The 15,458-nt window shown below is 39.9% G+C and overlaps 1 protein-coding gene across 1 annotated transcript in view; it reads left to right on the top strand.

The window, feature by feature from the left end:
* The first annotated feature begins 688 nt into the window (after nt 1-688).
* Nucleotides 689-15,458, top strand: part of BMP15 (bone morphogenetic protein 15) — a 280,055-nt gene continuing 265,285 nt past the window's right edge. The window contains exon 1 of the mRNA XM_044057548.1: nt 689-1,203. Coding sequence (XP_043913483.1) covers nt 873-1,203 — 331 coding nt within the window. The 5' untranslated portion in view covers nt 689-872. The remainder of the gene's footprint in view (nt 1,204-15,458) is intronic.

Genomic DNA, 15,458 nt, shown 5'->3' on the forward strand with positions numbered 1-15,458 from the left:
AGTGAACACTTTAGCAACAGTGATTTAGAAGTCTGTGTTGTATTCCATTTCCAAGTCTTACTTACATCAGGCCACTCATATCTCTCAACCTCTTAGAGCAAGAAATCTGGACAAAGCTGCAAATAAAATGGTACAAAAGCCCAAAAATAGGAACAATTTTTAAATATCGCTCTTACAAACTTAGAAAGTTGGTAGAATAATAAGTTTTGCATTAGCATGAATTTTCTGATGGGTATGAAGTCTGAAACTCAAATGTCTGTCATTATTTTCTAACTTTAATCTTTAATGATTTGCCACTATTTTGCCGAAAAAACACAATTTTATGAAAAACAGACCAAAAATATTGGACAAAAATGTGGAGATTCTGCAAAAATCTGTACAGCTGAGAGGTATTGAGAGGTATGCAGGCTAAGCATAATATTCACCATGTTACTATACATTAAAATAGAAATAGAAACACAACTAGATAAAAAAACTATTTTTAAAGAGTTTCTAAAAACAAACACCTCCACTAGCAAAATTCAATGTTTTCTTCACAGTTAAAACATTAAGAAATACAGAACTTAAATCGTGCAAATATACAGGATTCTAACTCCTACCTTAAAAGAAACACTACAATAACTTGTGTATAAGCACTGAGAGTAAATAGCTAATCACCTGATCATTTTTAAGTCACATGATTCTTACCTAAAGGTTTACTTAAAAGCCAAGATGGCTCCTTTAAAGAGGAGGCAAAAGAGATACAAGCTGAACTGAGTTTTTTTTCTCCTCCATGTTAGTCAACAGCAATAGAATGACTGCATACTCCCCTAGTCCTCCAGTCATTATTTTTGGCTGTTCTTTAGAACTATAAAAGACCTGACTAGGCCACCATGGCTTTGCATAACTTGTACAACACCTGCAATGTTTTCATGTTTTTCCTGCTCCTGTCTGTGTTTTTTGATAAAAGTCAGGGGGCAACAGGACTGAGTCGACGAACTTCTACTGAGGACCCTGCTGTGCCGTTGTTCCAAGCTTTGTCAGAGAAAGTACCCCATGGTGTTCGGTGGAAGAGGCATTTGGATGGCCCTGAAATGCACTTTATGATGGATCTGTACAACAGAGCAGCTGATATGAATGGGCGACCAAAGGATAACAGAACAACAGGGTCTGACACTATTCGAATGGTGAAACCACGAAGAGGTCTGTTACATCACAAGAAAGGTGAGTCTTAAAAAGGAATGTATGGCAGTTACACTATAAATACTGAAGGACCTTTTCCATGGTCTGTTATAAATCTGTTTATTTTAACTCATTCCCCTCTTCCCCAAGCCTTCTGCATTATTTTGAACACAATTGTAGATGCACAGCAGGTGACAGATTTTGATTTACTAAATAGAAACTGGATTGTTTTGTTTGCTTTATTTACTGAAAAATGCACTAAACAGACAGCTGTTTTAAACTAAGTAAAATGTTGATGAGCATTTAGATAAAGGTTTCATAGCACTGACTATAATGCTATCACAAGTGATACATGGTAATCGTGATGTTAAGGTTTAAGTAATTAAAAACCATAACAAAATGACTAATGTATGCAGATCTAATCCTGCTAATACAACATCTAATTAGTAATGTAATGTTGACAGTACAAAATATGTACTTGCAAAATAAAATAGGTATACAGACATCTAGTCAGAATTAGCCCATAGGAAATTATAATAGCAGAAAGCTTCAGTAGAGTAACTGGTTTAGAAACTGTAAAATTCCCATGTCTGACTGTCTGCAGGATTGCCTGTTTTCCATTTTGGAAATGGGGGGCTTTTGATATTTGTAGCAGGCGCAATGTTTTTTTTTTTTTCTTTAACCTGTATGTTGTATTGTTCTGTAGTTGAGCAGGCAAGTATAAAAGAGAACAATGGACAGTATTAGAGTTGCATTACATACTAATCCCCCACGCACATGTCTGTCTGCATCATTATGTGCTACTGCCCTGCAAAGAATGAAGGATAAATCAAATCCATTCTAGTATAATTTTTTAGCTATTATTTATATGTAGGACAAGGTTTGTGCTTTTGAGCTTGTCGCCTGAATATGTTAATATGGAACTCATCCTCTTAGTGAGCGGCTGGGTGCCAGTAGGGTACCAAAAGAGATGATGCAGAGTCCAAGAATGGCTGACAAAGAATGCACAAGTATGTCAATATTTATATGTGTGTGGATGTTTGTGTATGGTTGAGACTCGACAGCATTCGTAATGATTTTGTGTAACATAATGTGCAAAGTCCTAATTAACCATAATCGCACAGGTGTTTTGCAAATACTCTTATTCGCTGTTGCACTTGGGACACGATTTGTGCTGTGAATTTGTTAGTCTTATGCAGTGTAATGCTGTGAGTACAGTTTGCAGTTCATCAACGTCAACAAGCATTTTAAACTTGTAGTGAAGAACAGACTGAGATGGAAATGCACTGTATACCCGTGTTGATTTGTGCTTCAGTGGTTCAGCTTTCTAGTTCTCTAAAGGAGAAAAAAATGATTGAAGATTTGGTTTTGATTTTCCAAGACATGACAGTAATGGTATATCAAACTCGCTGAATAACATGGAAATGCACTGTATACCCATGTTGATTTGTGCTTCAGTGGTTCAGCTGATTGAAGATTTGGTTTTGATTTTCCAAGACATGGCAGTAATGGTATATCAAACTCGCTGAATAACAATCTGGGCCACTGCAACTTAAAAAAAAAAAAATAAAAAAATAATATATGTATGTATGTATGTGTGTGTATATATATATATATATATATATATATATATATATATATATATGTGTTTGTGTGTGTATATGTATATGTATATATATATATATATATATATATATGTGTATATATATATATATATATATATATATATATATATATGTGTTTGTGTGTGTGTGTGTGTATATATATATCTATATATATATATATCTATATATCTATATCTATATCTATATCTATATCTATATCTATGTATATGTGTGTGTATATATATGTATATGTGTGTACACCTATCTTTGGGTCTACTTTGAAATCCTGATGCCCAGAATATCGGTGATGAAAATCATGAAACCGCGGAAACTCGAACATCAGAGTTTTACTAGGATAAGTAAACAGTTGGCCAAATGGACACGAAAATCACACCAAGGTAAGTCAGTCACCTCAGCAGGGGACTATGCCCCCACACTCCCCAATGTGGGGAGCTGCACCCCCCACCCCCCCAACTGGATCTAGGGCTATTGAACGAAAGTTCAATAGTCCGAATCCACAATCACCGAACACACTTTAACGAAAGTGCATTCATTAAAGTGTGTTAAAAAATACATTACATTTACGTTTTTGCAGGGGGGAAAGCCCCCCTGCACCCCCATACCCTGTTCTCACTCCGAGGTTACACTACAGTGGGGAAAAGGGAATTTTCCCTTATCCCCACTGTAGTGCGATCTCTGCAACAGGCATACTTATGTGAAAGTGCTTCTTTGGTGAAAAGCACTTTCACGCAATTATGCCTGGCCAAATCTGTTTGGGTGATGTTGCCATTCGGGGATCCATACAGATCCCCCCTAACTATATATACCAACCCTGGGATTGCACTACAGTGGAGAAAAGGGCATGTGTGCAAGTGTTTACTTACATGGTAAAAATCTGACATTAGAATTTCCGTGGTTTCGTGATTTTTGCCTTGGGATTTTGAATGTTGATATTCTGGGCATCGGGATTTCGAAGTAGACCCATATATATAGCTTGCCTCATGAAATATGGAAAGCTCAAAAGAGCGAACTCAAGTGTTCATTTTAGAGTGAGTCTAAAATGCTTGAAAACTGCATGAACTATAACTAAATATTTTGCAGGAGGGAAACGCTTCCTGCTAATTATACATATACCAATGCCAAGACTCCATAATAGCAGGGTATGGGAAAATTCCCTTACCCCATTGCAACATGATCTTGTACGAAAAGCTGCCAACAAAACCACCATTAACAAGAACATTACCTTATATGAGAATTCACTTTTGCATTTTATGTCACTAAAAAGCATTTACTCATATAACTATTCATTCCTTTTGATTGCAACCATATGTATGTGTGTACATATTTATATACACATACATACATATAGATATATGTATAGAATATCACAACAGAAAATAAGAATCTACGTTCCTCAAACAAACTGCTGATTAATACTACTAAATCCAACAACTCAGCAGGTGACTCCTTATTCTCCAACCCTGTAGGAAAACTATGGAATCAACTTCCTTCCGACATCACAGCTCAGACCTCTCTCTTTCTTTTTAAAAAAAACAACTAAAACCATATCTCAATAATCACTGGCTATGCTCCTGTACTAACCCTGACTAATTCTGCCCCCCCCCCACTTACTCTTCTCACCCTTCTGCCCCCCCACTTACTCTTCTCACCCTTCCTTCATCTACTACCTATTACAAATTAACAAGATATCCTATAGTACACAAATTTTATGTATATAAGTAAAAATTATCTCTGTACCTTAAAGAGCTGGATTACTATTATACAGTATTAGTTAAAACTTTTGTATTATCATATATTTTGTTTGATTTCTTTGATAACACTGTACAACTTCTATTCTTTTTGCATCTATTTACTCTGTACAAATACATGGAACTTTTCTCCCCGGGCCTCTACTGGAAATGGACTTGCATCCAGTTAGACTAGCCCAGTCAACAAATGTAAACTGTAAATGTAAATGCAGTATACTTTAACCAACTTAAGAGTAGGTTAGAATTGAAAAAAAACTTTTATTTCTTCTATTTTTCATATTCTTTTAAGAATTTCTTTAGCTAACATGTCATGCTAAAATTATACTGCTTTTATGGTACAATCATTGCTGTATAAAACTGTTTTGATGTTATTCTCTATTAAATTGTAAGTTTTTTCCTTGGATCTTTTCTCCCCGGGCCTCTACTGAAAATGGACACATATCCAGTTAGACTAGCCCGATCAACAAATGTAAAATAAAATAAAAATAAACAGAAAGATAAGAATATGTTTTTCAAACTGTTTGATGAACTAAGCTCAACTGTTCTTGAGGAAATGCAGACTTCATACTTGGTGGCAGATAGATGAATGAATACCGCATTGGGTCTCCCCTGAAAGTAGGACATGCCTACTGAGACTAACCCAGTCAACAAAAAGTAAGTAAATTAAAAAAAAATAAAAAGGAGATGACTTGTGTCCCTCAATAAGTTCAGTTTCCCAGTTTATTATGCATGCTGTTAGCCATAATTATCCATTGGCCTGCTCTTCATCTGCCCTTTTCTGACCCATGCACTTTTGGATTCTCCTTTTTTTGGACTCACTTTATTCACAGGTTTGCATTCCATGTGCCATCACATTGTTCTGTAGAAAGACACACTATTTGCCACTTTTTCTTCTTTTCTAAGTGGAAAACATGTATTTAATGCAGAGCAACCATGACGACAAAAGAATGTAAAAGGTGGAAGCAGTGCAAGACATTTAAATCACATTAATACTAATAAAATATGAGACACATAAACCCATGCAACAAATTAAACACTAGGATTTACTCCTAGATGACTAATTTAAAATGTTACATATTGAGATTTTATTTCGTTATCAGGTTTCATGGTGCAAAACATGCCCTCTATATATCAAATCATTGGTATGTAGAAAAATGAAAGAAGTCTTCAGCTATCACTCTTGGGACCACTGTTATTTTAAAACATGTAGAAGTGCATCACATTTCTGGGTCATCGCTTTAGATGGTTATGCTGCTGTTCACATGAATTTGCATTGGGGTCTGTGGCATCAATCTGAATTTCAAATACATGCTGGCAGGATGGTCAACAAAGTTCAGTTGTCTCTAGGTGAGTGTGAGAGTGCATGTGCTCTTTGACTGATGTGCTACCCATGACATACATACTTTGGGCCTACTCCTACCCTGGGTAAGATATAACACCCTGAAACTCTAAATTTAGATAAAGCAGGTAAAGAAAAATGGATAGACAGTTGTATGGTGCAAATAAAAAGTAGCACATAGGCAAAATTTCTTAATGTGGCAAACTAGTATAATTACTACCTACTCATTGTTTTCTGACCTCATACAGATAGACAGAGATGCATTTAATTGCTGGGTCTTTCAAATAATAAAATAAAAGTAAAACAAAATGGCTTTCTATTCGCATACCTGACTCCATGTTATCTGCTTAGTTGTTATAGTGCAGGTTTAACATTTTTTCTGAAAACACCTGATAATGTAATGCGTGTGCTAAAGTTAGAAGCTGTCTTTATTTTTGTACTAAAAGGGTACAAAAACTGGAGAAACTGGGTGTTGTCAATTATCAGTGGATTAACTTTGACAAAATTAACTTAAGAATGCATGTTTTGATAGGGTATCAGACAGTGAGCCTGTGTGCCTCTGTCTATACATGCATGTAACAGATAAGACAGGGTGAAAGGTGTGTGTGTGTGGAGGGGGAGACCCCTTGCATTTTTTTTCTACATTACGTTAGAAGAACTCATTGGTTTGAAACTTATTGAAGTATATCTTATGCCTTTATCTAATGTGGTACTACTTTTTGTGAAGCATTTTGATTGCTTCTACCATTACTTTAAGTTTTGCAGTGATTAGGTCTTCCTCAAGGATGTTCCTTTATCTGCCTCTAAAGGTACTAGGACTGCCTTGTCTGTTTTTTTGTAAGGGTACTTCTTTGCAATGGTGTGTGTGTGTGTGTCTTGTTTCAGTACTGTTCTGTCACTGTGTATGTAGCTTCCTTCAGCATGTCCAGACGATTTACTGTCTGACAGGATGACTCTGACTGTATGAGCCTCCACACACGTACACACAACCCCACCAATATATTTTGTTGGTCTCTTTTTGTGATGTATCTTGTTCATACTTCCACTAGATGATTATGTTTGTATATCTGGGAATGTGAATTTGGTATACTCCATGGATAGATGCTTTGTATGTCTGTGAACAAGAAGTGAAGTAAACACATCACAGCTAAAAATAATTTACTGTTGACCGAGTTACTATGGCAGAAAGATTTATGCAATCCAAGAGACAAATGTCTCTTATGCCCTACTTAAGAAGGAGTGATGTAAAAAGTGTGTTTACTTGAACCGTTTTCAAGCATAACTGACGCAGTTGGGTTTGATCAGTCAGATGATCATGTAACCTTATTGCCTTTTATAAAACTGACTGTGTTGGCGCAGTACCTTTTCATGTCTGATAAGACTGGAGCACATTGTCTGAAAGCTAGCGTTCTTGTTGTTTTTATAAAAGCCAAAGTGTTAAATCATGGATACAAGTTGGGCGCATCATGCCTATAAGGTGATGTGTGGGTGGAGTAGCTGGTTACATCATGACTATGTAACTGTGTGTGACACTCAGGCACATGATGATTATCTGATGTGTAGTAGTATAATATATTGTTATACTGTGATGCTTGGGAGTAGAGAACATCATGCTTACATGGTTTTGTGTGGGAGTTGAGCATACCATAGCGATGTGGTGGTAATGAGTGGAGTTGAGCACACCACATCTATGTGGCAATGGGGAAGCTGAGTACACTACAGCCATGTGGTGGTGTGGGTGAGCTGAGTACACTACAGCCATGTGGTGGTGTGGGTGAGCTGAGTACACTACAGCCATGTGGTGGTGTGGGGGGAGCTGAGTACACTACAGCCATGTGGTGGTGTGGGTGAGCTGAGTACACTGCAGCCATGTGGTGGTGTGGGTGAGCTGAGCACACTGCAGCCATGTGGTGGTGTGGGTGAGCTGAGCACACTGCAGCCATGTGGTGGTGTGGGTGAGCTGAGCACACTGCAGCCATGTGGTGGTGTGGGTGAGCTGAGTACACTGCAGCCATGTGGTGGTGTGGGTGAGCTGAGTACACTGCAGCCATGTGGTGGTGTGGGTGAGCTGAGTACACTGCAGCCATGTGGTGGTGTGGGTGAGCTGAGTACACTGCAGCCATGTGGTGGTGTGGGGGGAGCTGAGTACACTGCAGCCATGTGGTGGTGTGGGGGGAGCTGAATATACTGCGGCCATGTGGCGGTGGTGCAGGTGGGAGCATTTATTTATAAAATAAAATTTATAAAATATATATTCTTCTTCCCTAACTACATAGACAAAATGTGGAACACCCTACCTACTGCTATTACCTCAGCAGGCTCAAAGATTACATTTAAAAGATTCCTGAAAGAACACCTAAAGCACACATGGACCTCCACCTCTACCACCCTCTCCCCTTACTCCTGCCCTCTGACTTCAGCTTCATCATTAAAAGAATGCAACTTCTCTAGCTTCCTTCCAGTTCCACCTCTAATTCTAACCCCTTAGTCAATACCCATATGTCACTGCTAAAACACTCTTGTTATCTATCCACTACTCTTTTCTCTTTAAACCTCTGTTCTTATACTATACTTAATCTACTTACTCCTCCTGCTTTTCTTACTTAACCTGTTATCCATTTTCTCATCTCTGTCTCTTCTGTTACTGTACTCCCTACTGTGGCTAACTTGCTCACAAGTCAAATGAAATCCCTACTGACAATGTTCACCATTATGTAATGACTCAACCTAAAACTGTAAAAGATATTTAATGGCTCAACCTAAAAGTGTAAAAGATGTGTTCGGTCTATGTAAATATGTTAAATCTTAAGCTTTAATGCTATGTTACTAGTCAGTGTTAAGTTTAGTACTATGTAAATTTGAATGCTTCTGTATACACCTTATATTTTGCTTAAAATTTAACTGTGGAGCTCTTCTCCCCAGGCCTACACTGAAAATGGGCATGCATCCAGTTGGACTTTCCTGGTCAACAAATGTAAAATAAATAAATAAATATAAAAACATTGCATATTGTATATGATTGCATTGTATTTTGTGCATTTCGTTGCTTGCATTTTGTGTGTGTGTGTGTGTGTGTGTGTGTGTGTGTGTGTGTGTGTGTGTGTGTGTGTGTGTGTGTGTTTAGTCTGACAAACTAGCTGTGTGTCTATGAGACAGTCTGTGAGGCAGACAGTCTGGCTAACTCACCATGCTTCTGTGAGGCAGACAGTCTGGCTAACTCGCCATGCGTCTGTGAGGCAGACAGTCTGGCTAACTCGCCGTGCGTCTGTGAGGCAGACAGTCTGGCTAACTCGCCCGTCGTCTGTGAGGCAGACAGTCTGGCTAACTTCGCCGTGCGTCTGTGAGGCAGACAGTCTGGCTAACTTCGCCCGTGCGTCTGTGAGGCAGACAGTCTGGCTAACTCGCCGTGCGTCTGTGAGGCAGACAGTCTGGCTAACTCGCCGTGCGTCTGTGAGGCAGACAGTCTGGCTAACTCGCCGTGCGTCTGTGAGGCAGACAGTCTGGCTAGCTCGCCGTGCGTCTGTGAGGCAGACAGTCTGGCTAACTCGCCGTGCGTCTGTGAGGCAGACAGTCTGGCTAACTCGCCGTGCGTCTGTGAGGCAGACAGTCTGGCTAACTCGCCGTGCGTCTGTGAGGCAGACAGTCTGGCTAACTCGCCGTGCGTCTGTGAGGCAGACAGTCTGGCTAACTCGCCGTGCGTCTGGCTAACTAGCAGTGCAGTATTTTGTGCATTTCTTTGCTTGCATTTTGTGTGTGTGCGTGTGTGTGTGTTAGTTGTTCAGCTAGTTTAGTTAGTTAGTTAGTCTGGCTAACTAGCCCTGTGTCTGTGATACAGACAGTTTGGCTGTGTGTGTTGGAGGGGGCAGTCCAAGGCACACAGGTTTCTAATACTATGTGTCTTATGCTCTGCTTAGCAAAGAGTGATATAAAAAGTGTCCAAATAAACAAAGTGTTAGGCCACCAAAACAGTAGGTTCTTAAATTTATTCAACTTACCCATTTTTATTTTTAAGTGCTTTCACTATGCAATAGATAGCTTCATAAGACAGTCACATTAAAAGGAAAAACCATCCATATTGCAATAGCACTATGACATAATTTCCTATTACAATAAACATGTAGAAAACATTTTAAACAATAAAAAATAAATTGCATCACATAATGGCAATATACTTACAAAACTTTAAAACATTCATTGGAGATATATAGTGTTATATATATATATATATATATATATATATATATATATATATATATATATATATATAATATTCAATGAATGTTTTAAAGTTTTGTATGTGTGTGTGTGTGTATATATATATATATATATTGTTGTTTGTTTTTCTGCTTTTCCCGGTTAGGGGCCGCCACAGCAGACCTCAGGTCTGCTAATGATTGGCAGTAGATTTTTATGTGCCGAGTTGCCGGCCTTGAAGCAAAACCTTCAACAAAGGTATGCCCATTCACACATGTCTCCACAAAGAAGATGCTCTAGCTGAGAATCGAACAGGACAACGTTGTACTGTGAGGTGACAACACTACGGCAGCACCACCACCGCAGTTGAATATCGTCCACACATTTTTTGTACTACAAAATATGATGATGAAACACGTTACCGGTTAATACTGTACATACTTCTCATTGTTCCAATGCTAGGTTGGCGTAGCTATTAGCACAGCCTGTGCCCATTGCCATGCCAACTTTCTGCAGAAAAAAACTCTCATTAAAAACAAACACATTATTTTTTAAAACAATTTCCAAACGAGTACAGCTAAGCTCAATCTTGTCACGAGAGAATCCATCTTTCCCAGTCAAAGTCCTCATATTCTCCCCCCCCCCCAAGCATTGGGGATAACCGTGACTAAAGATGCCACATCCATTGTCACAAAATAAAAATCAGGGACTTCAGTAAACCCAGATACTCGATGGTGTAAACCCTACAATAATGATTTTGTATCCCTTAAAACCGTTTTCACACCACTCAAAACTGCACTGAGAGTCTTGTCTATAAATATAGAAAGATGTTCTGTCTCCCAAACTTTACTGGATGCAATGGGGAGCATTCGTAGTCGAACAGGATCCTTTATGTACTTTTAGTAACCCATAAATTATGGTTATAACAGGATGCTCAATGTTAAAGTACTTATAAGGATCTTGTGAAATCATTCCTGTCATGAGAAGATCAAAAAGGCTGCTTTCTCATTAATTCCTGTAACCTGCTGTCTAGTGATCATCAAATAAATAGTGTCATCCTACAATAAAGTGTACATTCCATTAACATAGACCTCTCTGTCAAGTAAGACCACACCTCCCTCCTTTGTTTGCAGGCTGTATTTCTACAGTAGATAAGTCCTTCAACTCTTCTAGCACATTACTTTTCTCTATGCTCAAATTAAAAAAGTGAGAACTATGTTTATTTATTTATTTATTTATTTATTTATTTATTTATTTATTTAAATAAATTTGTTGACCGGGAGTGTCCGACTTAACATAGCAATTACTTACAACATATTTACAGATGAAGAACATAGTACATCAGTAGACAACTAGAATCTTTATCTGTGAAGTACATAACAGACATTAACAAATGTTACAATGAGAAGTTCCTGCTGTATAATAAGTACTAGGCTTATGAGCATCTGAGCTTGCTATAATCAAGGTAGTTAGTGGAGTGGAGAGAAAGGTAGTGGTTGGATGGGGTGGATGATATTAGAGTGGGAGTTGCAAGAGCATAGCCAGCATGTTTTTAGGTGCACTTTAGTAAAGTTTTGAAGTGGGTGCATGATGGTACGGAGGTAATTGTGGGTGGGAGTGAGTTCCATAATTTGGCTATGGCACAAGAGAATAGTGCTTCACCAGCAGAGTTATTGGCTTTAGTGATCTGCAAGTGATTTTTGTTGCTGGATCTTAGTGGTCTGGTGGTGCGATAGGGTTGGAGCAGATTCTGGAGGGATGGGACATTTAGTGGATGGTTTACTAGTTTGTGGGCGAGTGAGAGTTGATACCACTGAAGGAGGTGAGGGAGTTCAAGCCGGCCCAGTTCAGCAATTGAGAGACAGTGGTGACTACAGTAGGATGCCCCTGTGGCGAATTTGGCAATTTTCTTGTAGCAGGTCTCTAGCTTGTTTAGATCACATTGCCTTAGGTTGGTATATATTGGAGAGGCATAAAGTAGGGTGGAGATAAGGTGGGAATTTGCTATTGAAATCTTTGCTGCTTTGGTGAGAAATTGCTTATTTCTGTATAACGCTCCTAGTTTTTTGTGGACTTTTTTTATGGTCATGGATATGTGAATGTCAAATTTTAGTTTGTCTATTTCCACTCCTAGCAATTTGGTTTGTTCAGTTGGGTATATAGTGGTGTTATCTTTTGCTGTGATGTTAAAGTGAGAGTTGTTTTGAGTATATTTGGTGGGTTGGAAGATGAGTAGTTTAGTTTTGTTTGGGTTGAGTATTAATTGGGCATCGGATAACCATGTTTCAACAGAGGAAAAGGCTTCCTGTGTGACTTTTGCAGTTTGGGTAGGGACTGGGCTGAGCAGATGATGGTCAAGTCATCTGCATATTGTATGAGTGTGCCATGTTTGGTGGCAGAGGCTAGATTATTGGTGTAAACAGAGAAGAGTAGAGGTCCAAGGATGGATCCTTGGGGAACCCCTATGGAGACAGGTAGTTGGGGAGATATGTCATTCTGCCATACAATGGATTGTTGGCGGTCAGATAGGTAACTCTGAAACCAGTTGGTGACTGATTGTGAGAAGGATAGGTTATTGAGGACAGAGATCATTTGTTTGTGTGGGACCATGTCAAATGCTTTATTTATAAAAGTTTCTTACCTCTTGTCCACATACATTAAAAAATGTTTCAACATTAGGTTGTAATTTCAGTATGAATGTGCTAGGTTTCTTAAACACATTCACCTGTTGCGATTGCTGTGGAAACATCGCAGCAAAGGTGACATTCCTTGCAAACCATCCTTAAATCCAATATAACATCCAGCATGGTTGCTTGTTTAGCTGGTACAAATGACAGTCCCTTATTCAATAAATCCTTCTGTGCAGCCGTCAAAATATGTGACGATAAATTCACTACAATGTTTTTTATGGCCTATTTCTGTTTTGTGTCCTTGACCCTCTGTCCCCCAATGTATAGGGCTGCTGAACATGCCCCCTTCTTGCCCTGCTCCTGGACCTGCTCTTGCGATGGTCCATTGATATAGGAAGGGGCTGTGGTAATGGAAAAGGGAGTGAAACTGAAGTCGTACCATCAGTCATGGTCCTTGGTGCTTCAGCTCTAATTAGTAAGGTATCTTCTACCTGTACAGTCAAAGTAGATTCAGGTACATCAATCCTCCCATTCACACTTGCCTGTTCTCTATTTGGGTCAGCATGTTCACTATTAGCTGCCTCTCCAATGACTGTTGTTTTAGGCTTCCTAATTTGTTTGGGCCAGGCAAAAACTGCTCCATTCTAAAATTCAGTCACATCATGTTAGAGCTTCTTTCATTTTGTTGCTTGCAAACTCTTCTCAAAGGCAGCAATATTGTCATACAGTGTATCAAGACTCTCAAAACTGTCTCTGCAGATAACTGCTCATACAGATGATTTTGTAGTGCTTTAACTTCCTTGAGTAACAGTTCTTCCACAGGTAAGAAGAAATCAGTCAGTAACCTCATATAATCAAAACTCAGTTTAAATTTCAATTTTTGCTATTCTCTCAGTAATTCCAGGTAGGTGCTGCCATATGTCAGCATTTTCAACCCTCTTAACCCACTCGGAACCACTCCATGATGCAGCTCTGCCTCCAAATGGAAGCATTGCCATTGGAGATGCTTCAGTCTATAAAATCTATTCTCAAGATCCTTAAACCAGACAAAAAACAAGGTTTGCTTCTCAACAAAAACATCATCAACCACTTTTGCCATTTCAGTTACTGGTGCAAGTAATGGATTAACTCCCACACATAAAATTCTGTGAAAATGATCACTTGCTTCACCTGCACCATTGACAACATGTCAGGAGCAAGGATTGTAATCCAGTTCAACTCCAGTACCCTCAGCCATGTCCCTGTGGTCTTAATCAAACAGTAAACTCAAAAAACAAAAAACGATAAAGAAAAAGGAATGACAGTTAAGCAAAAAACAGTATGCAAATAAGCAGAGTGCCAAGCCACCAAGGCTGTAGGTTCTTAAATGTATTCAACTTAAAAATAAAAATGGGTAAGCACTTACATGATGCAATAGATCACTTTATCTGCTTGGAGTGATAAATCCAGGCTTGTTCTCTTGCCTCTGTCTTGGTCTTAATATCTCCGCCATTAATACCAATTCCAACCACCTCCAGTGCCATAAACTTAGGCAGACTAACTGGCAGTGTGTCTGTCAGACAGGCAGTCTGGCTAACTAGCGGTGTGTCTGTGAGACAGGCTGGCTACATAGCAGTGTGTCTGTGAGACAGGCTGGCTACCTAGTTGTATGTCTGTGAGACAGACAGGCTGGCTACTTGGAGGTACGTCCACCAGGTAGCCAGGTCTGCCTGGTGGTGCGTCTGCGAGGCAGACAGGCTTGGCTACCTGGCGGTGCATCTGCGAGGCAGACAGGCTTGGCTACCTGGCGGTGCATCTGCGAGGCCGACAGGCTTGGCTAACTGGCAGTGCATCTGAGAGGTGGACAGGCTGGCTACCTGGCGGTACGTCTGCGAGGTGGATAGGCTGGCTACCTGGCGGTGCATGTGCGAGGTGGACAAACAGCCTGGCTACCTGGCGGTGCATCTGCAAGGCGGACAAACAGCCTGGCTACCTGGCAGTGCATTGTTTGTGTGTGTCAGTCTGCCTACCTAAGTGTATGTGTGTGTCTGTCTGTCTACCTATGTATGTATGTATGTCTGTCTACCTAGGTGTGTGTGTGTGTGTGTGTGTGTGTGTGTCTGTCTACCTAGGTATGTCTGTGTGAGAGTCTGTGTACCTAGGTGTGTGTGTCTGTGTGTGAGAGTCTGTCTACCTAGGTGTGTGTGTGTCTGTCTGTGTGTGAGAGTCTGTCTACCTAGGTGTGTGTGTGTGTGTGTGTGAGAGTCTGTCTACCTAGGTGTGTGTGTGTGTGTGTGTGTGTGTGTGTGTGTGTGTCTGTCTACCTAGGTGTGTGTGTCTACCTAGGTGTGTGTGTGTGAGTCTGTCTACCTAGGTGTGTGTGTGTCTGTCTACCTAGGTGTGTGTGTGTGTCTGTCTACCTAGGTGTGTGTGTGTCTGTCTACCTAGGTGTGTGTGTGTCTGTCTACCTAGGTGTGTGTGTGTGTGCCTACCTAGGTGTGTGTGTGTCTGCCTACCTAGGTGTGTGTGTGTGTCTGCCTACCTAGGTGTGTGTGTGTGTCTGCCTACCTAGGTGTGTGTGTGTGTGTCTGTCTACCTAGGTGTGTGTGTGTGTGTCTGCCTACCTAGGTGTGTGTGTGTGTCTGTCTACCTAGGTGTGTGTGTGTGTCTGTCTACCTAGGTGTGTGTGTGTGTCTGTCTACCTAGGTGTGTGTGTGTGTCTGTCTACCTAGGTGTGTGTGTGTCTGTCTACCTGTGTGTGTGTGTGTGTGTGTGTGTCTAC

Source organism: Protopterus annectens, chromosome 15.part0, assembly GCF_019279795.1.
Source record: "Protopterus annectens isolate FY-2018-M chromosome 15.part0, PAN1.0, whole genome shotgun sequence".
NCBI lineage: Eukaryota > Metazoa > Chordata > Ceratodontiformes > Protopteridae > Protopterus > Protopterus annectens.